The sequence below is a fragment of the Emydura macquarii genome, unplaced genomic scaffold (genome assembly GCF_026122565.2).
Source record: "Emydura macquarii macquarii isolate MOO-44397 ecotype Brisbane River unplaced genomic scaffold, CSIRO-AGI_Emac_v2 contig_374, whole genome shotgun sequence".
In the NCBI taxonomy this organism is placed as follows: domain Eukaryota; kingdom Metazoa; phylum Chordata; order Testudines; family Chelidae; genus Emydura; species Emydura macquarii.
Genome location: NW_027130511.1, coordinates 9,620,589 through 9,648,542, shown reverse-complemented (window position 1 = coordinate 9,648,542; position 27,954 = coordinate 9,620,589). Strand labels below are relative to the sequence as shown.

At 39.2% G+C, this 27,954-nt stretch overlaps 1 protein-coding gene across 3 annotated transcripts in view; it reads left to right on the top strand.

The window, feature by feature from the left end:
* MIPOL1 (mirror-image polydactyly 1) overlaps positions 1 to 27,954 on the top strand; it is a 272,270-nt gene that overhangs the window by 142,191 nt on the left and 102,125 nt on the right. For all 3 annotated transcript variants that reach the window (XM_067533876.1, XM_067533883.1, XM_067533891.1), the window contains exon 10: positions 3,804 to 3,911. In XM_067533876.1, the coding sequence (XP_067389977.1) occupies positions 3,804 to 3,911 (108 nt within the window). The remainder of the gene's footprint in view (positions 1 to 3,803; positions 3,912 to 27,954) is intronic.

The following is a 27,954-nucleotide window of genomic DNA, read 5'->3' as shown; positions in this document are numbered from 1 at the left end:
TCGCCTAGCGTGCAAGGTGTTCCTCCGATTTCTGACAGGCAGAGTGGTGCAGGTGCTGACAGACAACACTGCAGCCATGTTTTACATAACCAGGTGTGGGGAGCACGCTCCTTGGCCCTCTATGAGGAAGCTATCCATCTGTGGGACTTTGCCGTGAGGCACAATTTCCACTTGACTGCATCTCACCTCCCAGGAGTGAGGAACGACGAGACAGATTGCCTCAGCAGGTCGTTTCTACCCCGCCACGACTGGTCATTGCACCCAGAGATGGTGGCTATGATCTTCCAGAAGTGGGGCATTCCCCAACTGGATCTGTTCGTGTGAGCCTGGAACACGACAGTCATGTATGCGTTTCCGCCCATTCCGCTCCTACCCAAGGTCCTACTGAAAATAAAGAGGGACAGGGTGAACGTTATACTCATCGCTCCGGGCTGGCCGAGCAGCACTGGTTCAGCATGCTGCTGGACCTTTCGATCGCCCCAGGTCTAGCAAGGTCGGTGCACCAGATCGGTGCAGGTACAGCAAGTCCTGCTTGGCAGCAGGAAGCCTTCTACACAGGTCGTGTGTTGGGCTAAGTGGAGGCAGTTTACCTTTTGGGCAGAGTCCCGGGGTATTCCATCCAGCCTCTCACCTACACAGGCGATCCTGCTTCAGCTAAAGCTCCAGGGTCTGGCACTGGCTTCGTTGAAGGTTCACCTGGCAGCCATTTCGGCCTTCCATCAGCCGGTAGAGGGGTGATCACTGTTCTCCCATCCCACGTTGGTCAGGTTCATTGAGGGAGTGGAGCAGCTTTATCCGCATGTCCGTAACCCAGTGCCTCCCTGGGATCTCAACTTGGTCCTTTCGAGACTCACGGGGCCCCCCTTTGAACCTATGGCTTCATGCCCTCTGTTCATCCTTTCATGGAAGGTAGCCTTCCTGGTAGCCATTACCACAGACGGGAGGGTCTCCGAGATTAGGGCCTTGACCTCGGAGCCCCCTTATACAGTATTCTATAAGATCAAGATTCAGCTGAGGCTGCATCCAGCCTTCCTACCCAAGGTGGTTTCCCAATTTCATTGTAATCAAGATATTTTTCTCCCCGGGTTTTTTCCCAAACCTCGCTGTTCGTAGGAGGAGAGGAGATGGCATAGGGCAGCGCCTCATATACTGTGGCATGTGCGTGGGGCTCCAGGGGGCACCGGAGCCAGCCCTATGGGATCTGCTAAGGGGAAAAAAGTTCCGGGAACCGTGCACGAAGGCGTGCACATAACTATAGTGGAATGGACATGAGCAACACATCTCGAAGAACATCAGTTACCAGTAAATAATCTTGTTTTTCTGTTTATATTAATACCCTGTCTTCACAAGAGTGGAACAAATAGAGTAGAATAAGATTATGAAATGCACACACAGGCCTGCAGTTGTGCAAACTGGCACGTGGGGTTTGTTATTGAATTGTCCAATAACTAGTTTTATTATTACCTATGTACCAGTGTTATTTCTGGAGTCAAGAGGGTAGAGTTTAAAAAAGTGTGATATTTTTCAGGCGGTTTAAATTTTTGGCTCAGCTCATTTTAGCACATTATGTTTGAAGTGTTGCTGGTACAAGTCTTATAACATTTAAGAGATTTCAAGACAAAATATTTTTTAAAAAGAAAAAGGTACTTTTGAAAGGTTGAAATGGCAAGTTCAGTGATATTGGGGTACAACCAAAAACTTAGGATTCATGATAATGAGTGAACTAACTGATTTTTAAAACTCTAGTAGTATGAGTCGGTATGCTAGAGAAACTGTACCATGTATACATGGATTTAATTAGAGTTGTTGGAGTAATTGTCATACCGCCTTACATCTCATGCATTTGTTATGAAAAGATATTTTAGGGGCATGATCTGTAATTGCTGTTTTCTGTAAAATGAGCATTAAAATTCATTATATTCAATACTTGAACCATTGCTTTATACAAACACAGATAGACACAACTCAAATCAAATGTATTAATATATCATCTTAGCCTTAAGCAATAACAAGAAAAAAATATCCACAATCACCACCAAGCACTTTAACAGATTTTTTTTTGGCTTTTGTCTCTTTTTCTCCTTTGTTGCTTGCTATAAAAATGAAATAGTTCCGATATAGTTAGCACACTTACACACTGCCACGAGCTTGAGAGACTATACTAGCCCCCGTATTTAAAAAGGAGAAATTCATTAGAACTGGTAACTTTTCTGTGCTCAGCAAATGCATAAAATAAACACCCAGATACTTCATTTGGGTTCTTAGATCAGCCCTTAGTTGCCCATTATTTGGATATCTATGCAAGTGCTGAGATCTGATGTCTAGTTTAGGTGCCAATGTTTGGTTATGGAGCACAGCGTTCATGAGTTGTGGTTAAGAGTTTAAAGAGCAAAACAAAATTGTGTTATCTAATCTTGTGTTCAAAAATGCACTTTTGGATACGGCTTTAAAATTTTACTTGGGACTGAAGCTAGACTCACTGGGCTGTGGTTTTCTTGTTCATACCCATTTGCCCTTTTTCTACATTGGGGCTAACGTGAGCCATACTTCCATGCTCGCTAGTCCTTCATTATGAAAGATTATAAATTTGATAGGAAATTTGATTCCTTATGTAGCTTCCAAAATAATCCAGGGTCATAAACTATCTGTCCATAGTAATATTATTTGAGTTTAAATTTTTGGTTTTGTGATCACAGTGCCAGTGGCCATTAAATCATTGATCTTATCCCTTCCCTCCATGCCTACTCTGAGTATTCAGCAAAACGTGTTCATCATTTTTGAATGCTCAGCTCCTGTGCTGTCAAGCTCTTCCAGGCTTTGGTTTTCAATGGTGCTATCGTAACTGCTTCCGTCTGTTTCCCAGTAATATGCTGTATGCTAAAATTATTTTGGTTTTGCTAATGTTTGCAACTCATATGCTCTCTTCTCTCATTTTTGCTTCAGCAATTTCTCTTACATGTCCTCAGTAACACATTGAATCTTCATCTCTAGTCCTTCTTCCCCTGTTTTTTATCAGGGTTTTTTTTCTGCTAACAATTAATTACTATGGTAAGCCAGCCTAGCTGGGTTTTGCCCCTCACTGCTGTCTTGAAAACTGGTTAAATCTGCTTTGGGTGCCAATTTGAATATGCTAAATACCTTGGCCTTAAAAATAGTTATTAAAGTTAACTCCTTTAAGTGTTTGTGTGCACACAGTCAGACTAGGACAAATTAAAATTTTCTATCCTGTTCTTGATTATTTAAAAAAGTTGATTATTAAAAATAAAACATTTTTTTAAAACTGGTTGTATCCTCCAAGATCTGGTATATATTTGGGAATGAATGCAGTCTCTGAGTTTTATTAATATGTACTATATAAATCTATATATATATTTCTTTATTAAAAAGGGAGGGTGTTTGTAAAGGTACATTCTGACTTTTCTCATATCCAACTACATTTAAATATAATGGGCCAAATTCTGCTCTGATCCACTGGTGCAGCTGAGACCAGAATTTGGCTCAGTATCATATTAATTTGTAACATTTTTAAATATTATTTGGCAGAGTTACTTGATAAACTATACTTGATATACAGAGTTTTTCCTTTGAACAATTGGATGAGTACAAGACAATGAACAAGAGACTGAATTATATATAGTATAAAGATCTAATATGATTTCATCTCTTAGATTACAACTTGCTTTTGTTGGAAGCTTTTTCCTCTGCAAAAATGGTGATGGTGTTATTTACATTCATTCTTTTGGCTTCTTGGAAAAAAATATGCCCCAGCTCCTTTACTTAATGGGATTCTTTCCTCGTTGCAGTGCAAACGGCTGGAGCAGGAGCTTCATCATCTGAAAGAGCAGAACCAGACTTCAGCAAACAACATGAGACATCTGACTGCTGAAAACAATCAAGAACGTGCTCTGAAGGTAAATCTCCGTTCCTTCTTGCAGGCAAATTAAGGTTGTAAGCCCTTGGTGCCAGCTTTCCGTGCTGCATATATCAGTTGTGTACATTTCGGCAGAAGTGAGCTGTGGTGTTTGCCAACAACCCCTTCTTTAAACACAGATACAGCACCCTTCTGTTATGGTATTATTTTATTTTGTGTGTTGTGTGAAAACAACAAGAAAGAAAGAATATATTCTCAAAATCGATGGGCTGTATCATGGTAACTAGCACTAGATTTGGTTTTGATTCTGTCCTTGCAATATTGCATTTTTACAATTTGTAGAAAACTGCTGGTGTTTGCCTCAACTGCACAAAACTAACATTTAAAAGCATGACTGTTTGATCTGCTTTCAGCAGCGTGTGCTATATTAATAACATTATTGACCTGTACTACCAGTGACCACATAGTTGATACTACTATTTGCAGAAGGGTAGTTTATTTCAATTGGAATTGGGAGGAGGAATAATAAGTTTTGTCAATAAGAATAAAAATTAGGAGAGGAAGAGGAGGGGGACAGAGAAAGGACAATGAAAAGATTTGATAGGGTTTTTCTATTTTGATTTGAGAAAGTGGCATTGTGACATCATTTAAATTTTTAGCTACCTAACTGCAGGGACCATTACTTGCCAGCATAAGAGAAATTGCCAGGTAAGATGCAAAATCTTGTAAGTGTATTCAACCGATAAAATGTTCAGAAATCTGTTTCCTGTTTATATGCAAAGAAATGAAAATAAATGTTTAGTAGAAGCCAGTATTCCTCTATCTATTTAATCTTGTCACTTTAAAATTGTATTTTATTTAGACAGGAGGAAATTAATGTGTCTCATTTATAGTCAGACGTTGCCCTGCCTCTTTTGTTACTCTTGAGAGCATGAGAGAATTGTCATTCTTTGTTGGTAGATCTGGTCAACGCAAGGTATAGAACTCAAGACAACTCATCGGCTTAGTCAGATGATTTCCCTCTCTTTACTCCAGGGTCACTTTCAGGGTACAGTGATGTGCCTTTATGCTGCAACAAAGAAATTAACCGTTGGCCTCTCTGTTGACGATAAAGCTGATGTACGGTTGGTTACTGTGGAATGCACAAAAGGCACTTGAGTGTGAAGAAATTTGAGACAGGTCCTCAAATAGATCATGGTGACTATCAGCTGACTTATATACCTGTTGTTTAGTTATTCCTTCACTAATTACAAAAAGAAGGTACAGCATTTTGTCACTGTAGATGCAAGGGGCTGAATTTTCAGAACAGACTCCACTTAGCTTCTGAAATTATGGACATAATTTTGCATACATATATATTTGTACATGCAAACATTCAGATTTGCATGTAAGAATGAGAATAGAGGTTGCATACACAAATACAACTTTTTGCCTGAGCAGAAACTTGGCCATATAAAACTGCATGCATATAAATTTAGTAGCCAGTGCAATTTTTAGGCCAATTTTGGAAAGAGCTTAACTAACTAAAAGAAAAAAATGTTTATTAAATAAACTAGAAAAGACTCAGTGCCACATAAATGCAAAATATTGCATGAGTTTAAGGTTGTCAGTACAATCTGTGCTAAATATTGCAAAATGAAGTCTATGCTATCAAAAGTAGTACAGCCTTCTTCAAGATAACTGATGGAAATCATAGGGAGAAACCATAGATGCCAGAGTCATCTATGACCAAAGTAATGAAGGTACCTTGAATCTGGAGTCTCCAGAAGCTAGTGTTTGACAGGCATTCTGTTGATTGCAAATAGTAAATGTTTAAAAGATGTTAAGTAATTTCCCATAATTGTACTAAGTTAGTTATTTAATGCCATCATCAGAAAACAATAATATTTTATTGAAATTACACTTTTTCCATTTAATATTATCTGAAATGATGCTTACTGTATTATTTTATTTTCAGAGCCATAGGAGTGACCTAATAGTTCAGGTTCAAATTAGATTTTGTTTTTAATCCTGATATTGCTGTCCCTGTATCCAGTCCAAAGAATCTGTAACAAAGAATCTGCCTGCTCCTTCTTAGGCATATTTGATTTTGCAAAGTTAGAGGTTAATTGGCCAAATTGTTTTGAAGATATGAAATGTGGAAGGCTTTTCACTTTTGGAAAAGCTGCATTTGGGTTTTTTTAATATTATAGTTCCAGAAGAGTTTGTCTAGCGAGTCCAGTTTTGTTGTACTTGGTTTTCCCCAGAGAGTACTAGTCCCACTGAATATTTTTCGAAAGATTGGATGATTAATTTGAGTTAGGGACTTAGAACCTTTGAAAACTCCCATCAGGAATGCTTGTAATCTTTGATATATAACTAAGCTTTCATTTAGAACAAGAAACTAATCCGCTCTTTTTGTTGTAAAAATTCCCTAGAAAATGTAAATCAGTCACTAGAGATAAAAGTTTATATCAGTGATTTTGAAGAAAAATCACTGATTATCTTCCTGCAGCTGCTTTCATCTTGCCGCTGCACGCTGGACCACTTGCTCGTATGGCTGTTAGCACCAGGCTCACTGTGACAGAATTTTGAGACACATCCTACTGGGAGTCAGATGATGACTGAAAACACGCACATACACACACTTACCCTTCCCCCACCAGGTTTTACCTCTGGTATGCTTCCAACAGTGACCTTAAACCTTCATCATACATACAGTAGTTACAAATCTTAGAGCCCCCTCATACCAGCCACAGAATATCCTCTAGGTCACCTGATTGTTTTCAGGAAAACATACCATGTATTTTATCCTCACAATGTAGAGTACAAAAGCAACACCCTCCCAACTCCTACTATCCCAGTCTGATTCAGAGAAACAAATTTACTTCATCCATCCTGTCCCGCTGTCTGGAGTGGTTGATGACTGAAAGTGCCAGCCTCATGGCAGACTGTCAGAAAAGCAGGGCAGAGTAGGGTGACCGGATGGCTGGATTTTATAGGGACAGTTCTGATATTCATGGCTTTTTCTTCATAGGCACATATTACCTCCCATCCCTATCCTGATTTTTTTACACTTTCTCTCTGGTCACCCTAGGGCAGAAACCCCAAACTGGTATGTTCTGTAATTATATTTCACCAAAACAGTAACAAATCTGAACTCTTGAAGCACTGTAGCAGTCTCACCATGGAGTCAGATTCCCTTGGGCACTCCAGTCTATCTTTGCTACCCAGGCAAGCTGGACATAGTGATAGTTGATTGCCACATGACATACGCAAGGATCGCAAAAGATCGTAATTGGAGTTGCAGCTAGCAAGGGACATGAAGGGTAATAAGAAGTGTTTCTACAGTTACGTTAGAAACAAGAAGATGGTCACAGAAAGCGTGGACCCCTTACTGATTGGGGGAGGCAATCTGATGACAGATGATGTGGAAAAAGCTGAAGGACTTGTAGCTTTTTTTGCCTCTGTCTTCACAGACAAGGTCAGCTCTCAGAATACTGCACTGGGCAGCACAGAATGGGGAGGAGGTAAGCAGCCCTCAGTGGTGAAAGAACAGGTTCAGGACTATTTAGAAAAGGTGGACATGCAGAAGTCCACAGGGCTGGATGCAGTGCATCCGAGGGTGCTGATGTGATTGCAAAACCATTGTCCATTATCCTTAAAAACTTGTGGCTTGTGAATATCCCCGACGATTGGAAAAAGGCAAATATAGTGCCCATCGTCAAAAAAGAGGAGGAGGAGGATCTGGAGAACTACAGACCAGTCAGCCTCATCTCAGTCCCCAGAAAAATCACGGAGCCAGTCCTCAAGGAGTCCATTTTGAGGCACTTGGAAGAGGGGAAGGTGATCAGGAACAGCCATCATGGATTCACCAAGGACAAGAGGACAAGTCATGCCTGACCACTCTGACCTTCTATGATGAGATGACTGGCTCTGTGGATGTGGGGAAAGTGGTGAACATGATATATCTTGACTTTAGCAAAGCTTTTGATATAGTCTCCTAGAATATTCTTGCCAACAAGTTAAATAAGTATAGGTTGGATGAATGGACTATAAAGTGAATAGAAAGCTGGCTAGATCATCAGGCTCAACAGGCAGTGATCAATGCCTCGATGTCTAGTTGGCAGCCGGTAACAAGTGGAGTTTCCCAGGGGTCGGACCTGGGGCCAGTTTTGTTCAACATCTTCATTAATGATCTGGAGGATGAAGTGGATTGCACCCTCATCAGGTTTGCAGATGAAACTAAGTTGGGGGGAGTGCTAGATATGTTAGAGGGTAGGGATAGGATACAGAGTGATCTAGACAAATTGGAGGATTGAACCAAAAGAAATATGATGAAGTTCAACAAAGACAGACGCAGAATTCAGCATTTAGGATGGACTGCTACAAACTGGGGACCAACTGGCTTGGCAGCAGTTCTGCAGAAAAGGACCTGGGGGTTACAGTGGACAAGAAGCTGGATACGAGTCAATAGTGTGCTCTTATTGCCAAGAAGGTAATAGCCTATTGGGCTGCATTAGTAGGAGCATTGCCATCAGATCAAGGGAAGTGATTGTTACCCTCTAGTCGGCATTGTTGAGGCCACATTTGCGTTATTTTGTCCAGTTTTGGGCGCCGCCGCCCCCCCCCCTTTCCCCTCCCCCATGGAAAGGATATGGACAAATTGGAGAGAGTCCAGCGGAGGGCAACAAAAATGATTAGGAGGCTGGAGCACAAGGCTTATGAGGAGAGGCTGAGGGAACTAGACTTGTTTAGTCTGCAGAAAAGAAAAATGAGGGGGGATTTGATAGCAGCCTTTAACTACCTGAAAGGGGGTTCCAAGGAGGATAGAATTAGGCTATTCTCAGTGGTAGTAGATGACAGAACTAGGAGCAATGGTCTCAAGTTGCACTGGGAGAGGTCTAGGTTGGATATTAGAAAAAACTTTTTCACTAGGAGGGTGGAGATGCACTGGAATGGGTTACCTAAGGAGGTGGTGGAACCTCCATCCTTAGAGGTTTTTAAGATGCAGCTTGAGAGAGCCCTGGTTGGGATGAATGAAATGGGGTTAGTCCTGCTTTGAGCAGAGGGTTGGACTAGATGACCTCCTGATGTCCCTTCCAACCCTAATATTCTGTGATTCAAGTTGCTTCCAGTCCCAAGAGATCAGTCACTAACTCCAAGTCAATTTGTACCTCAGATCTCACACCAAAGACAATGCTTGTAGCCAATCCTACAGTAAACTAGCTAAGGGTTTATTAACTAGGAAGAAGAAATGAGAGAGTTATTCACAGATTAAAGCAGACAACATATATACACAAATGAGTTAGTCTATTGTTCCAAAAGGTGAGAGTTGTAGTAATCTGCCAACACTGAATATCTTTTAGGGCTAACCCAGGTGGACTCTGGGGATCTCTGCTTCTGTTTCCTAGGTCCAGCCCTATGTGAGTCCAAACAGCAAAAAGAGAGAGAGAATTTTCATGTGTCCCTCCTTTATCCATTTCTTTCAGCATTCAAGCTGATGGGACAGGCTTTCTTGCACGTAGCACCTTCATGGATGCTACAGGGCCATTACCCAAGTCCATTTAGTTTTGATAGTCCTTGATGGGCAGTGGACCATTTCTCCTGTCTGAGTACACAGGTTCAGAGCAGGCATTTTTACAGTTATAAAGCAAAATTTATATATCACCTTATAGAGTGGGATACAGACATTTCAAGTGAAATCAATGCATGCAGCAACTTACAATCATTGCATAGAGTCTAAGCATTAAACACATTCCTATAAGTCTAATACAGCAGTTCCCAAACATTTTTCCCTGCATGACCCCGTTTTCAGATGTGCTGTTTCCCACTACCCCAGACAGCATGGAAGTTGCCATTTAAAAATGGTGTCCTCCATGCAGTGTGACCTCACATGCACTGTACATGCAAGGTCACGCCGCAAGGAGGATGCCATTTTGCTTTACAAAATGGTGTCTTCTGGATTGCATGACTTCACACACGTATGGTGCATGTGACATAAGGCTGCATGGAGGGTGTCGTTTTGTGGTGCAAATAGCATCCTCCATTCAATGTGACTTCATGCATATGTTACATGTGAGGTCATGCTGTGTGGGGGAGGCCATTTTGTAAAATGGCGTCCTCTACATGCTCGGGATTCCTGTGACCCCATCTGCTGATGAAGCGACCCCACTTGGGGTCACGACCCACAGTTTGGGAACTGCTGGTCTAATATCTAACTTAAACAATATTAACATACAGGTGAGCTGGTCTAGTTTTCAGCTATGAATTTGTCAATGCTTAGCTGACACCCACAACCTTGGCAAGAGCTGGGAACTGATTTGCCAGAGTCACATGCCTCCTGTATATAAACCACCATGCATATACTTAATCCATCTTCCACATATGGCTGGACGCCATGTTGCAGAAATAAGGCTGATGTCATCTTTAGTCTGTCAACTCTGCATCGATTGTTTTTTGTTTTTTTTGTTTTTTTAAAAAAAAGGTGAAATTCTTGTATTTTTCTAACTGCCTTAACTTTAAGTCATCTTGTTCAATACATCTCAAATTTGGCAAAATAATCTATTGTGCTGAGTCAAAGTATAGAAACGCTGTAGAGAGCAAAATTAAGGCTGTTTATTGAACTTCTTTAATTAATTTTTCTACCTTCCAGTTTACTCTGTATAGTCCACATACATTGTCAGATTGAGTTGAAAATTGTTATGCCAATTCACGACCTGGGGTAGAGTTTGTGATACAAAGTTGAGGTCATTTGCTTAAAGTGTTCCTGAGATACAGCTTCTCAAATAATGACCTGTTTTTAAAATATCAGCTTTCTTACACTTCATTATTCAAAGACAGTGAAGTACCCATGAGCAATATCCACATTAAACATATAACTCTGGATTGATTGTTGAGATTTTGTGGCTGATATCTAAAACAAGCTGCAAAACTTCATAAATAATCATTCAACTTTATTTCCAGAGCAGTGTACAGGACTGCTGCAATTCTTGCATGGAGCACCAGCAGTGTGCAGGACTGACTGAAGGAGAGGAGGATTGGTTGGGGAGAGAGATAAGGAAAGAGCCTCTAAGCCTAAAGGAAGGTGCTCTCATTGGGAGTCCAGGGTATGGGAAGCAGTGTTGTGTGGTACCAACTATAACTCTACCTTTGAGTAAGCGAATGCTTATTTTGTAATTGATCAACTTTTTCCTTCAAAGGATGAAAGGAGAAAATCTGCAAAATAGCACTAAGCCCTGATCCTGAAGACACTCTCACATGAGTGACTCTTCACATGAATGATTCCTCCGGCTCATTTATGGAAGTGAAGTTACTCATGTGCATAAGTGTCTATATGATTGGAGCATATGGCTTTCCTTACAAATGAATGGTAATTAATGGTAATAGTTTATATGAAGGTGCTGAGTTAGTCTCATACAAGGGTTGTGGTGCCTTTGATGTGTTATTGCCAAAGAAAAGAAGTGGGGGATTAAGAAAGTGCATGTACAGTATAAAGAATCAATGGGTTTTTTCCTTCTTATGGACGTGTGAAAGAACCTTTCACACTATCTCTGTAAATTGCAAAGGGAGGAAAGACCGACAGGGAATTGCAATGTTTTAATGTTTCCTAGAAATATCTCCCGTGCCTTACTTTTTTTTTTTAAGCAAAAGAGAATTGTAATATGAAATGTGATGTTATGACTAACTTCATAAACAAGACAGAAGTAAATAATTTAAAATGAATGTATTCTATTTCACTAATTGCTTTTGAATAAGCTTTGTAATGTGTCCCTGTGAAATGGTTTTTTCTGCACAGGCCACTTTCAGTAAGGTACTAATTACCCTCATGGGTCAGAGTGGGTTTTGAGGACTTTCAGCACTTCATAGGATCGTAACAAAGGAATTTAATTGGTGGAGAAGGCTGCTTTAAGTTGTGCTGGAGATGAACCATGCCCTAGCCAGCCCAGAGATCAGGGGGACACAAAGGTGATGTAAAGCCACCCTTGCATGCCCTTGGATCTTGTGTCAGATCTGATGATCACGCCTTATGTATGAAGTGTGACACTATTACATGTATGCAGCCTTCCTCTTGTTCCATACCAGCCATTTGCATTATCTTACTGTACAATACATCTTATCTTCATCCTTTTGGTAAGGTAGTTGGCTTAAACCAATCTCTCTCATGCAGATCAGTTTGTGGGGTTTGGGATTTGTGACTAATTGATCAAATGGGCCAAATGCTCCTCATGGTGACAGTGATCCAATCCCACTGATGCCAAATTTGTGCTCTGAATTTTTGTTACCTTTTCCCCCGCACATACTAGAGGATTATACTCATTTGAATGAAAATGTCGGTTCCAAATCCTTCTCACAGCGACACCCAGAAATGTGCTGATGTCACTGAGAGGAGAATTTGGACCAATATTTTCATTTAAAGTAATATAATCCTCCTCTATCTGAAACCATTTTTTAAAAAAATCTCTTACAATATTCCAAATTGAATTATATCTAAATCATTTAGGAATAATTGCTTCCTAAGAGCACAAATGTATATAGGCCCTAAGTACATTTTCATAAAATAAGATCTGCAAAGTACTTTACAAGACTAATATGTCAGAGTCTATATATATGATTATTCATTTGGCTTGGCCTTTGTAATTAACACTTGGTCTCTACTGATTCTGATAAATGTATTCCCACAATACACTGAAATATTTGACTCAGTTAAAGTGTGCAGTTGTTCAGGAATAATTTTTTCTTCATCAGTATTAAAATACTACCTTGGGTCATTTTTTGTTGTTGGTTTTGTAGTTTGTAGCTGTGGAGAATATGTTCAAAAAGGAAAAGTAAATGTTTGTGTCACACCTCAGTCACCCTCATCATAAAATTATTGTACATTTATGTAAATGTCCTCATTGCTCTGCTAAAGAAGAAATAGAGAAAGAAGTCTTTTGAAATCATCAGCTTCATGTGAAAACTCATGGAAAATATTTAATTGGGTTTGAATATGAAGTTTGGAGAGGTGATTTTTTTTCAGAGGCCTATGATTTACGTTGCAAATTTTAATTAGGTGGCACATTCTTTGTAAAGCCGCTATTAATCTGCTTTAAACACCAAAGAGACATACTAATTTGCTTTCAAGCTAACCCTTAAAACTGGGGAAGGGGAGACTTTTTCACAATGATACACAAATCAGGTGCCCTTTAATGACTTAATGAGCTTATTCCAGCCAAGTATGATGTCAGTAGAACTTCTAAAGGTTATTCATCTCCTTCGAAGCTGTTAGAATGTTAATATTTGGCTGTGATTGTTTTGTTTTATTTTATTACCTGACCATCTCTTTAGTTGTGATTTGATATAAAATTCATCCTATGCACTTTTATGATTTTATTAAGAACTTAATACATTTGGGCCAGATCCTCAGCTCTTGGTCCTGCTGTACAAGGGAGCCAGAAAACTGTCCTAAAAGAACAGTCAAGGATTCCCATGGAGTAGGTGAATCCTGGGTTGCATAAAGCCAGTATAGCTGGCTGTACTCGCTTCCTCCTCTCTACATGTGCTATGTGGCAGTGACAGGAGGCCCACTCCAGGTGGTGCAATTTAGAGCACCCCTAAGGTTTCCCTAAGTTATGTCAGAAACCATTTTTGGCCCCCTGCAGTCCCAGGATTTTTGGAGTAGAAAGGTGTGCCGATCACCCTCAGTTATGACAATCACAAGAGCATCACAGCTGAGCATTCAGCCGATTATGTGAAGCACAAACCCTTGACTTTATAATGAATCTGAAGGATCAGATGTAACAAACTTTAAGATGCTAACTCTGTTGAAATTAATGTAATGCTCACATTGTTTAGGTGAAATATACAATATGGAATACAATGCTTGTTTCAGAAGAGAGATTTATTGCCTGCTGCTACCTTTTTAAAAAAATGATTATAGTTAACACAGGGGGCACAAATGGCTAGCAAAGTTTCATTTTTAAAGTGTCTGAAACTAAAACTAGCTGTTACTATAAAGCAGCTGAACTGATTTCAGGGGTGTGTGTGTGTGTGTGTGTGTGAGTGTGAGTGTGAGTGTGAGTGTGAGTGAGTGTGAGTGTGAGTGTGAGTGATGACTGCTGTTTAAATTCCCATGCAATTTGCTACCCGTATTACTGACTATAACCCTACCTGAGAAGACCATTCCAGAAGAGCTGCTGAACTCTCCCTTATTCATTTTTTAAAAATAAGTTAGCAGAGAGAGTATGCAAGGCTGCTGCAGACCCTCATCCCAAATCTGTTGCAAGACAAGCCCCATACTGACTACCTAATCAGTTTTGATTTTCTGTCTCTAACTACAATAAACTACACTGCTCTCTCAGAGCCAGAGATCGAATCCAGGATTTCCAATCACCAATATTCTGCTGCTGCCAGGTAAGTAGTTGTGTAACCCACTGAGAAGTCAGGTGTCAAGTCTTCCTCAAGTGGCTGATCTACAAGCAGGCTGGCAATTGCTCCTTCATCTCAAATAGGAAAGGTGCAAGCTAGGGTGATGAAGGTTAAGAGGTGTAATCCCCGCTGCTGATCTCTGTGGGGAGATGGTAGGGTTGCATGTGATTTACACAGTGACCAGGCCACTTTGATATAGATTTTGTCCTTAATTTATAGATTATTATGGGTTTTATGGTGAGAATCATCAAAATATGCACATTTCACTCATTTGTCACAAATTTTGCGGTATAACCCACTGGTTAGTGTGAGTGTTGTCCCCCTCTATGACGAATGTACAGGGGATGTGCAAAACTCAGCTAGAGAGCTTGGCTTTTTGGCATAAGCCCTAAACACTAATAGTTTCAGTTTTGGAGGTCATCAGTTCAGTGCCTGGTGTTGGTGGCTGTACAAGTACAAGTGTCCCACAATGGAGTATGTGCCCCAAGGACCTCTTGATGCCAACTGGCAGAGGATACAGGTACATAAGGGCTACAGAGATCCCCTGGGTCTGATATCTAATGAGAGCCTGTGTTGTTATAATCATTATGAGATGTATGTATGGAAACTATGTGATGAGTTACATATATGCACTAAAATGTATGTTCTGTAGGACTGTGGGTAAAGAGAGGTCACCAAAAGGTGATCCACATACCCCAGTCAGTTAGCATGGAGGAGACTCTTATCTCACTCTGGTTGGTTATGTGCAAATTAAGTATTGTATGGTTCACAATGGATACCATTTACAGTCTGAGCAAAAGGCTAATTGAGTTGTCCCCAAACTTCCTAGCGCACCCCCTTACCACTGTCTATTCCCCCCCGCTTCTGGGCTGGGAGCAGGGCCACGATCAGGGCTGGGGGCTGCGAGCTGGAAACAGGGCCATGGCTGGGGGCTGCAGGTTGGGGCTGGGGTCCAAGACTGGGAGGGGGGCCATGGCAGGCCCTGGTGGCTGCAGGCTGGGCACTGGTAGCAGGGGCGCAACTGAGGCTGGGTCCATGGGCTGGGCTTATGGGGCCAGGAGTAGGAGCTGTGACTGGAGGTGGAGACTGTGATCAGTGGTGGAGGCCATGGGTCGCCACTGGTGGCCAAGGGTGGGTGCTGCAGCCAACCAGAGCACAGCTCAGTATAGAGCGAGGCTGAGTGGTGCTCCCTCCATGCCCTCCCCACCAAATGTTTCTTCACGCCCCACAATTTGGGGACCCCTGTGCTAATCAATATATTGCAGCGGCTGCAGGAAAAAAACCAAAAACTGCAGGGGTTATCTTGTTTGGGGACAAGACAAGGAATGTTTGGAACCATATCTGGGGTGCAGATGATGCCTGTTATTACTTTAATCTGTGAAGATGAGCCACCAGTCGGTTTTATTTTATGAGAAGGGGTTTCAATCCAAGTAGTTAAAAGTGCTGGGAAAAGGATTTGGGGAAAGCTATATCGTAGAAGATAGGGGAATGTGTTGAGAGTTACATTTAGGCCCTAGAGAGTGTGTTAGGATTTTGTTTTATATGTAACGGGGAGGGGAGGGTGTGAGTGAGTGAGAATGATGATCCTGAGTTGGGCACTCCAGGGGGGACAGAGAGTGAGGTCTGTGAGAGCCTGGGAGCCAGTACTTGTATTGCCAGAGACTGGTACATTCTTGGAGCTGATCCACAGCATGCACAGACAAAGCTTCCACACGGTAAGGACAGGTGCTTCTCAATTCTGGGTACCCTTGGAGAGCATCGCAGTGTGTTTGAAGGTTGAGATGTATGCTTCATACTGCCATGGAAAGGGGAGGGCCATAGGCAGCTCTGCAGGTGAAATGCAGGCATGCACACCCACTGCTGCAGCTGCACCTGGCTGTATCCAATTTTCAGAAGTCTGTGAGAGGTGACAGTGTGTTTTGGGAAGTGAGTGATTACATAGACTTCTTCATGGAAATTTCCTCTCTGGACAGATAGGTTGTCATTGGCCATCATGGAGGGTTGCTCTTGCTGTACTTAAATGCAGGAACTTTTAAATGGGGGTGGAACATTTATACACACAGAATTCACTGAGATATGTTACAGCCTCTTATGCTCTTCAGCAGGGTTGACATAGCAGCAGCTTCAGTTTCTCCCTCTGATTCTCAGACAGGTTCAGTTTCTCTTCTCCCTGACTCAGGGGAGCTATCCAGTGAGGTACACCGAAACTATGTAAGGCTTTCACTTCCATCTCAAACAGATACCCAGAAACAATATGTACCCCAACTTAAAGTTTTGCCATTTGAGTGCAAGTTTTAACTGTGATCTTAGCCGTATTAAGGCAAAATAACGTTACAAATGCATGGAATGTGTCGCAGTCAGATGTGCTGATCTGTGGATATAATTAATATAAAAGCATATGAGATCACGATTAAGGTTTTATGTTATAGTATAAGTTTGCTGAAGCAGGGATACTTATTGCCATTGGATATCTATTGGAGATGGAAGTGAATAGAGCATTGGATTGTGTTATTGGCAATGTTGTAGGAATACAAAGAGGGAAAGGGTGATTTAGTTGGGGTTGGTCCTGCTTTGAGCAGGGGGTTGGACTAGATAACCTCCTGATGGCCCTTCCAACCTTAATCTTCTATGATTCTACATTTACCTTTTCCCTTAACTTTTTATTTCCATGTTTTAAGGTTTTGGATGGATGGGGTGTGTCTTGCCAGAGCCTTAACTGTCACAGGATATGATTTTGGTGGGCCAGTAGACTAAGGAGTATTGTCTTGTGCTCTGTGTCTGTGAGATGACACTATGTATAGTGACCCTTACTCACTTTGAATAGTGCTTACATGATCAGTCTGACTGAGTTAAACGGTTAAGGGTTGCAGAGTTGGACTCTGTAATTAGCTGTATTGTGCACTAGCTGAACTTTAAAACTACAATCTATAATTACTGGCATAAGTAATTGTTTTCATGTTCTACTCTAATGTGTTTTCATTTTACTGTCCTGTAATTCCAATTAAAGATATGTCCTAGACCAGCCCAAAGCATCATCATGCACAGAAGGGCAGAAAATACCACACATAACCACACAGCTTCAGTGTCTGTTCCCGACTCTGTGGATCACCGAGTGGAGAAAGTTTGCGTGTGAGTTAGAGCTTCCTTCGCCAATAGTGTAAAGTGACTGCTTGATGCACTTGTCACCACATAGCTATAATGATGATTTAAATATCATGGCTCAGGTCTCCTGATTTGATATGGGTTTCAGTCAGCATGGAGGAGAGAAGACTGAAGAGCATGAATCAACCACCCCCACCCTATCTTAATCAAACTAGCAGAATCCCACCTTGTTGGATTAGTAAAATATTGAGTGCAATGTGGCATACATCTGCTTGCAGTTTTTCAGTCTGAATGTAATAGGTACTGTGAAGCTTTTTGAATATTGTTGAGCTCTGGACTCTTTTGGCATTGATTGTGTTTTATTTCTGCTCTTTCATGATGAGATCCTGAAGTAATTTTCTAATACTGGAATTTGGATAACTGTAATAGCTTTTCCCTTTTATGTGAGCTGTGATTGCCAGGTGGGAGAGGGTAGCTGTGGCCATCTGACTTTGAGTCATACCTTGTGCTAATACTTCATAGAACATTTTTTCTTGCTGTTCCCTTTTTTTTTTTTTTTCCTGTTGCTGTAATTTGTTACAAATAAACACAAAAATGTTTAGCCCAGTCTTTATTTTTTCCTTTCTCTGAGGTTGCTGCTGGAGGCAAGGTACCAGACCTATGTGAATGGCTATGGCAAATTATATATTGCTATTAAGTATTACTTTATTTCATGAAACTTAATTTTGTGTGTAAGGCTTGTTTCCATCCACTCCCAACAGTCCAGTGGTTCCCAATTTCCGTGTTCATGCACCCTTCTAATGTCCTACTTTACATCATCAGCTCACAAGATGCACAGAAAAACAACTTTTATTTGAGCAGTAACTGTAAACAACATCTGAAGCCTGAGTGCATGATGACACGTTGGTTATTTGTCCTACAATAAAATGTATAAAAGATAGTAACCTAAGCCCTCACCCAAAAGCCAAGACACAGGAGCATTAAATAGCAAAGGTCTTGCTCTGACCCACCCATGACCTCCTTATCTGAAAAGGCTCTCAGAGTTAATAGAATCCACTTTAGGTCTGTGGTAGACATAGAGGAGTCTAGGGGGTGGGGTATCAATCTAAATATTTCTGACTCTAAAATGGCTTCTGGGGCCCCTGTATCTGAAAATCTGCCCAGTTTATCTGAGTCTTACGCACCATTTTGATGGTGGTTTAAGAACCAATAATGAGTGAGTTTGTGTAGAAGAGGGGGAGGTGGCAGCAGATGACACTAAAGCATGGGGCCCTAAAGCAGTCTCAAGGCTGCAGATCAGCCTTGACTCAGAAGCCACAAGATACTATGTCTGTTGTTCCCATCTTTCTTTCTCCCATATCTGAAGATCTTGTCTGTTCTGCTGTTACTAATGGGAAGGCTCCTTTTGGTTGATAGAGCGTCCATGAAATGGAATATTTCTCTCCTCTCTGCCAATGGACCTCTTCCATGACTCCACTAAGATCTAGGGCTGGATTCTGACTTTGCTGCTAACAGTGAGCATTAGAATAATATACATTTTATGGCTTTAATAGTTAAGATCTGAGAGGACCTGGAACGTGACTCAAAGCAATAACATTAAATTTCACAATACAATCCTGTTATTTACAGGGAAGGTCCAGAGCCTTAGTCATGAAATCACTGTTCATACAACCTGTGCTTCATCCACCGGAAAAATATATGAAAGTTATCTTTACCAGTGAAAGTCATTTTAGCTGTGGAATGTGGAACAGGTAGCGTAGGACATTAGACATTTTATTGTTTATAAAACGTGAAAGGCGCAGTACAGATCTCAGCAGCAGACGTCATCTAAGATATATCAGTACATCAAGACCTCAACTCAGTATATATTAGAGTTCTTTTTTGTTCACACAGATTCTGAATGCACAGCACTGAAATGTTGTGATCCGGCTACATTTCATAATGGCTTACACAAGAATGAATTATTCAATGGAAAGCAAAAAAGGTCTGATTTCTCTTGTAGCGATAAATACATTGTCACAGTATTCTCAATTAAAAGGTCAACTCTTCAGGTCTCCAAAATTTAGTCAACAAATTCAAAAATTCACCCTTCATTAACTGGAAAGGTAAATTCAGAAATTCACCCTTCATTAGCTGGAAAGGTAAATTTATAGTTCACGCAAAAGCACTTAAAAATTCAAATGAAAAATTAACTTAAAACTTTTGGATAGGAAGCTGAAATAACAAATATAATGATAAAACAGTAAATCAGCTTATGCTTATCCAGACATGGTATTAGCAGTTTAACATTGTTATACGTTCACACTATATAGTCAAATATACAATTGGGATCTCAAAGATTAAACTCAAAAACTGAAAACTCCACTCTCTGTAGTCAGATACTGTATATAAAGTCAATCTGCTGTGACTTCACTTTCTGAACTGTGTTTATTATTGGCTTTTCTGGCTTTAGAACCCTTCAAGCTGATTTCCCACCCCAGAAGAGATGTTTTTTATGCATATAACCTTCAGTTTTACTAGGCAATTCCAAATTCCACCCGATTTCATAAAGTTGTCATTTTTTTTGTGTGAGAATGTTGGATTACAGCTAGGGCTTCATTATTCTGACTTAATTTGCATGCTTATTTACATTTAATATATTAATTATATAGAGAGAATATATGATGTGATATGCTGTCAAGGTTTTATTGCCATGAGTTTGTGCACAACTCCTTTCTCAGGAGTGACAAAGCCATAAGTCAGTGCTTAATTTGTGCCAGAGTTTGCCAGGCTCAGTCCCGCTGGGGCACCTCTGGCCTTGCTGCCTTAGTTATGAATGTAAAAATATTGCTTGAGCCCTGGCACCTCTTTTATTACAAATTAAGCACTGTCATAAGCAAGTTCTTTAGTTCATCCCAAATGAGGGGCAATAAAATCTTTATGCCACACCACATCAACATGTGGCTTATTTCTGCCACATATTTTAGGAAATGTGGAAAGCTTTTAACACGTTGGTACAATTTTTAATATTCCTCACCCCTGAAGCCCTTTATGGCCCAGTTCAGCAAACACTTAAAAATTGAACTGGGTGAAATTTTTCAGACAAATAGTTTATTTGCCAAAAAATGCTGGGTCAACCAAAACTATTCACAAATTCAACATGAGTTTGCCAAATAGTTTCAGCCAAAAAAAATTGGGTGGGCCTCAGTTCACAACGAGTGTTCGGCACTATTTAAGGAAGTTGTGCTGGTAGTATTGCCCTAATACCATATAGCCCTGTGGTTAGAGCACTTACCTGGGACACCTTCTGTTCAACTCCCCACTCTGCTTGATTTGGAGCAGGACTTAAACTTGGGTCTCTTGCATTTTAGATGAGCTGTTCCACTTGGTATAATTAAGTGTTCATTGGAGCAAGGACTGGAACCTAGGGGCGTCCCCTCATCACCAGGCTGTTAAGTTGTTCTCATTCTCTCTCTGACCCAATGAACCTGGATCTCCCACATGCCAAATGACTTCTGTTACCCTTGGGCTATGGAATAAAATGGGAAAAGGCACCACCATCACCTCCTCCACTAGTTTTTGTGAAGGCCACCTTTGTGAATCTATCCAAAAACACTTTTGGGGCTGAAAGTTTGTTTTGTTTGACCTAAAATGAATTATTTTCCGACTTCTTGTTTCACTGAGAAAACTAAAAAAAATTGTTTTGGGTCAATCCAAGCCAAAATTTGTTTCTGATTTTTTTTGGCTTGGCCATCAAACTGAAAAATTGATTTGCACAACTCCAGTAAGTAATTTTATTCATGGAGTAGTGCTGTTAAGTTGGGCCTTGATCCTTTTAAACATGCAAGTGAGTGAGTGACAGTGCATGTGAATAGTCCCATTGAGCTCAATGACACAATTTAAAGGCATAAGCATTGGCAGGACTGGGACCTTATTTTTTCTTCTTGCTTTGGAGTACTAAAATTATTAATTCATTGAATTGTTTGTAGCTTTGGGCCCAGAGGTTGTAAAGTCTTCAGGGCAGTGCCATGCACACTTATATTGGTGTAGAAAAATAAACCATAATATTCAGTGATATCATTGGAATCAATGTGTAGATCTGTGTAGTAAAGCACATATGTGTGTTATATCATATTATTAGTTGTTGCTAGAATAAGTTATGGTTCTATAGAATTTTCAGAAAGGCTCAGGAGAGTAGGTATTTTATTGAAGAAAATGCTTGATTCCAAAGTAAAATTACTGATTCAAGTCAGTATCCGTTTCTCAAATATAAATATTGTATCACTTCAGTATCCCATCCAATATGTCATTAGGAGCTACTCTAGTGCTCATGACATTCTTTGTTCGATTAGATCTTTTTTTAACTATTTTGTACAAAAATAAAGTATGACTACTTAAAATCAGTTTGTCTAAAAATAATCAGTCATGTTTTCATTTAAAGATGTATAGTTCAGTGGACACTTGGAGTACTACAAGAGATGTCAACCTGCTGCAGTTTTAAATGGTTAGGATATCAAATTCTCTCCTGGGAGGTACAGTGCTCTATGATACACAGTATAGATTAGAATGTGGACTTACACCAAAAACATTATGAAAAACAGATTTTGTAGTATGTTCAGTAGAATTTATAAAAGCACTTATTGACCTATTAAAAAATCAAAATACCAAATAAAATTGGTCAACTTTAATTGCTTATTTACTTTTATTTCTCACTTTGAGCTATACTTGTGTCAGATGTTGGAGGTGTGGGGGGAAAGTGTTTGAAATCTTGAGTGTTATTGTAAGGAATTCCAAGTAGAAGCAGTTATACATCCAACAATAATTTTCTATACTAGATAAAATAAAATCTGTTTATCTAGCCTATTAGAGTGTGCCAACTTTCAACCAGCTGCAGTTTTAAGCTGTGTAGATACTAAATCCTGAAATATTCAATCTATAAACAAAAAAGCTGACATTAAATATAGCACTGCTACATAGGAATGGGACATATATCCTGTATTCACACAAAATAGAGAGATGATTGTGTTTTTGTGTGTTGCTTAGTTTTTTCTTATGTTGGAGTATTAAAACAGATATTAAATTTTATCATTAATGCAGTGCATGGTCTCTCTTCAAATCCCCTTAATTACAGATTGACTCCAAGGATTAGACAGCATGGATTTTAATTTTAACTGAAACAAAAAGAAAAGCCGCTTAAAAATTATTCTTGCCGAGTGACTTGTCAGACCACAAAACTATTTTAACATCTTTTGACATGTAGTAGTGTCAAATTTAAAATATTAGGACAAAAGCTGAATGGACCTTTAAACTCAAATTGTGTCATGTCTACTTCCAAAATAAAATACTTTATTAGCTTTGTCCTTACAAAGGAATGTCTGCCTCTCCTAGTTTTATTTTTTCTGGTATTCTTCAGAAAGAGAAGAGACTTGCAGTCTTGCTGGGTTTTGTTTATGTTTGTAAGAAAATTACATCAGACTTCGTTTCCTTTCTTTAGTAACTTGAAAAAAATTGCCCAGCAGTGTTGATGTTGCGACAGCAGCATAATTCACATCACTAAATTGTTTCCATTCTAACCCCCTATCCAGGGCTTAAGAACTCAACAGTCAAAACTTCATTCCAGACCTAAACTTAAAATAGCAGGTCGAAGTCCAGAAACAACATTTTCACAATTGGGGCCTAAATCAGTAAATCTCACTCCTAGGATTACTTGTGTGAGTAAGTGTTACTCACACGAATAACACTTGCAGGACCGGAGCCTTAGCTTTAAAATCACTTTGATGTTTTTTCTTGTTTATTAAAGATAAAATCAGCCAAGCATCTAAGACGCTTTTTGTTAACTATTTATTAAAAACAGCTTTGTTTTCCATAACAAGAGCTGATTAACATTTATTATGATTCTTTACTTTATTCAGCACCACAACTCTGTGCTTTAAAGACATGTAGAAAATTACAGGTCTCTGTCCAAAGGTAATTTACAACTATATCCAGTAATTAATCAACTGTGCTAAGTATCTGCAACTGCTATTGAAGTTAGTGGCAGTTGTGAGTGCTCAGCACAGCTAAGGAGCAGGGCATGAGTTTTTTGCTTAGAAAATTGGCTCCTTTTGTGCATGGGTAATGCCTTTGAGCACAAAGGCTTGGAAGGAAAAGGACTTAGTTTTCATCCAGAATGGCTGCATGGTGCATGAAAGATAAATCTATCATTCATTATTTAATGGTAGCCAGTGACTTGGTAAACTAGACCGACTCCAGTCTATTGGGTTAAAAATACACTTTTTAAAGGTTTTCAGACATACAGGTAAGTCATAGACCATAATTGCTGCTTCTCTCCACTGGGTGAATAACACTCTTTCAAACCACTATTAAACAATCATTTGTAAATTCTCTTTTACTTAATCCAATTTTTTTAAATTAGAGTTTTTTCTCTTTAGTGTCATGTATGCATATGAGTGATGTGAATCACAATTCACATTGCATCTTGTAGTTCCGTGGTGTGGTTTACAGAAACAAGCCTGGAAAAATCGTGAGGTGTGTTTTTTCGATTTCATTCTATTCAAAACTACCATGAAAAGGGGGGGAGGGTTCTAAAGTCATAAATCCTTCTTACATTTTATGAAAAATTGTTTAACACCAACCAATAAAATAAGCTAACATATATGTATAAACTTGACATATTGTCCCTGACTTTTGCCCCATCGCGTGCAGTGGTCTTAGTGTAGTGTGTGATATTATGGGCCACATGTATTATGGCTCGTGCAGGAGGCAGAGTTAAGGGCAATTAATGCTAAATGATTAATTTATTTGCTCTTTATGGCTTATGTCCCAATTTTAACATTATACATGTTTTGTTTGTTAACACCTTTACATATGGGATGATGCAAGGCATTGATGCTTCCCTGTAAGATAACGGAAGTTTGATATTTGTTTTACTTTCATTTACAGTCTGTTGCCTCTTGTTCCTGACAGAATGCAGTTTTGAAAATACTACCCCTTCAGAGTTTTAATAACACATCAGAAAATAATTCATAGGTTTTGTGAATCTAGATTTCCATGAAGAATCGATATCAAGCTAACATGGCCTAAAAACGACTAAATGTGACAACTGATTTTTCTTGTATAATTTAATTTCAGGAGACACCTGATGATACTCTTTTAAGGCTTGATGTGTGAAGTGCTGAGCACCCTTGAATTCCCAGTTAACTTAACTGAATGCTGATGTGCTGGAACAGTTTGTATAGAGGGGGTGCTTAGAGCCATTGAACCAAACTGTAAACGCTGTATATTATGGAAACCACTTCAAGCCAGGGGGTGTGGGAGCACCCCCACCATCCTTAACTCCAGCACCTATGACTGAAGGGGAGGGTGCTCAGGACCACTCAGCCAGATCTTTTGAAAGCAGTATGTTCCCTTCACCATACTGAGAAATTCAAAAAACCCCAAACTGCTTGTGTTCTAACATAAATAAATGTATGCATGAGCACTGTCTATCTCATGAAGTACTGCACATGTTTGTTTAACTTAGAACACAGAACACACAGTAAGTCCGGTGTCTGGTTTTTAAAACTGTTCAGGGCTCGTAAGCATCTATTTCAAAAAGAAAATTGTTCTGGAGTCCTGATGTAGAGACTGACAAGAAAAACCATCGTTTAAGATAAGTAATATTTTACCTGGTTTTGACAGGCGTTGTTCTTTTAACAACACTAATTTTTGAAGCATGTCAACTGCTTTATGCAAGGAGGAGAGAGTTTCATTCAGTTTTGAGAATAACATTTAAGGATTTCTTGGTTTATCTGCCATATCTTTTCATATTTAGGTTATGAACCAATTATAGACTTTGAGGAGAGCATTGGTGGTTTTGGTCCAGGGTTAACCATGTTTGTTTAGCTTACCTGTTTTCGAAGGTGAAATATTAAGGCTCTGTAGCTGTTACATTTTTTAAATGATTTTTTAAAATACCTTGTCTGCCTAAGTGGAGACTAATTACATAATTGGTGGGGAATTTTTCTGCTGTTGCTTTCTATGCTTTTTTTCTAGCTAGTGCCAATACCTTTTGTGGCTGTTAAGCAAGATGTGCAGTTTCCTAGGATAACTGATTTACAAGTTAGTACTTTTAAAGTGTTGCATCTGTTCTTGCACAATGACCAAAAAGCCATGGATTTTTTTTTATTTTCTTATCCTTTGGATTAAGTCTATCTGTTAAACATTGCAAAATTTCCCCCTCATATTTTCTAGCTGAAACTGAAGCAGGAAGCCTAAACTAGTATTAGAAAAAAAAATATTCAATTTGTAACACAGTACTTGCAGCTAAACCAGCAAACTCATCTTGAAAATCAGATAGTTAGAAATAAAATAACTCTTTATTTTTTACGTGAATAATTTTTAATTGGCTACATTTAAAAAGGAATGAAAAAATGATCTATTTGCTTGAGATTTGCCACACAATGCTTTAAGCTCCAAGTTATTTTGAGGTGGTGAAAGGTGAAACATTTGACATTTTCTTTTTGGGCATTGCTTTTTAAAAAAAAAAAAAAAAAAAGAGGGGGCGGGAAAGAGGCGTTGCCACATCAGAGTTGAGGGTGTTTGTGGTTGTCCGTGACAGCGGCTCCAGTTTTAAAACACCTGTGTTTACTTTCCAGCTTTTCTCAATCTGCCTGAAAGTGGCCTAAGAATGACACAGACAGACCTGCATGATGGCTGTGTTGCCTTTGCGATACAAAAAAAGACAGAAATCAGACCTCTTTATGCAGCTAATCATTAACAGAACTTTTGTCCAAAGTTGAAGACACATGGATTTTTTTCTTACAATTTGTAGGATACCAGATCGTATCTATCTGTTTCAATCTGTTCAGTTAATTTAAGTCTTACTGATATTTTTTTTCTTATTAGTAACATTTTCTCTCTCTATTTTGACTTTTATTGGATAGAGAATGTTGATGATGAACCATGCAAATTTTTTTTAGTATCTTACAGACTCAAGTGGCAAGAATTAACTGTATTTTTGTTAATTTTATTTTTAGAGGTGAAATAAGAAAATATCTAAACTTGGCTTTTTTTAAATCTTGACCATCATATCGTCATATTTTCAAAAAGTATATCACACACGTTATCCTTCAGTAAAAAAAATTAATCTAGAACTCTTTTTAGAATGGAAAGTTTTATTTTAAAGAAACAATATTTTTTTAAAATAGTGGGTAATACATCTGCCTATATTATATCATGTAGATGAAATTTTTTCTGTCGTTCTGTTGTCAGTTAGAGAATTAAGATAGGTGCCTTCTGGAGTGGTTTATCTCTTTAAAATTAATTACAGTAGCCTGCATACTCTTTTTAAAAAGTGAAGTTCAACATGTATTTTTAATAGTGTTGCAGGAGCTCTGAAATATTTTGTTTTGGCTTACAGTTTAGAAATTCATGTTATGATAGGATACATTTTTGTCTGCTTCTGCTTCTAATTTCCATTTATTGTTCTCTTTAAATGTTGCTGGGGTGGTTTTGAAACTTGTTTAGTTTTTTAACAATTGTTTTCTTTACTATTTTGTAATTAATTAGACCTCTCCTTTGCCTTTCTACAATGCAAAGTATTCTTGACTATAGAATTTGTTGTCTCATAATTGTAGCAATAGTTCTTCCTTAAGAACTATTCAGTGTAGATCAATTTCTGTGCTTCTGAAGGAGAGTGAAAGAAAAAGTTACTCTGTTGGTCATAACACTATGCTCTATATCCCTCTTAGTCTTTGTTCTCCTTAGAATTTTGTGTTTGCTTGACAATTTCAGGATCAGTGAAGAGAAAAGAAGAACATGAAAACCTTGATCAAAACCCATAGGCCAGAATACAGTTACTGTAATATTGTTGGTCTGACATTTTAGCGGGACAACAGTGAGGGAATCTGCTGCACATCTTAGCTATTCACAAATGCAAAGGAGTATGAGGAATAAACATGAATAACGGTGAGTCTAGATTAGGATTGAATTGGCATCTCAGAGACTCGGTAAAATAAATCTCATGACTGGAATATTGGTATAAAAGCTTGTTCAGGAAGGATAGGCAGGATAAGAAGGAAGATGTTGCATTGTACATCAAAAAATATATATCATTGTTCAATAGAGGTCTACTATAGCTCTCCAAATCAGGAGGAGGAGGCAGCAAATGAAGCATTTCTAAAACAAACAGAAATATCCAAAACAAAATACCTAATGGTAGTGGGGATCTTTACCTTTAACATCTCTTGGGAAAAATAATATGACAAAATGCAGAATGTCCAGTACGGTTCTTAGAATGTGTTGGGGACAGCATATTTTAGAAGGTGGGGGAAATAGACAGGTGGGCAGACATTTTAGAATTTATTCTGACTAATAGTGAGGAATTGGTTATGAATCTGAAGGTAGAAGGCAATTTAGGTGAAAGTGATCATGAAATGATAGATTTCATGATTGTAAGGGGAGGGAAGGAGTGAGAGCAGCAATATTAGGACAGTGCACTTTAAAAAAAAAAAAAAAAAGCAGATTTTAACAAACTCAGACAATGTATAGGTAGGATCCCATGGGAAGAAAATCTAAAGGAAACAGTTATTCAGGGGATCTGGCAGCTTCTCAAAGAGGCAATATTAAAGGCACAA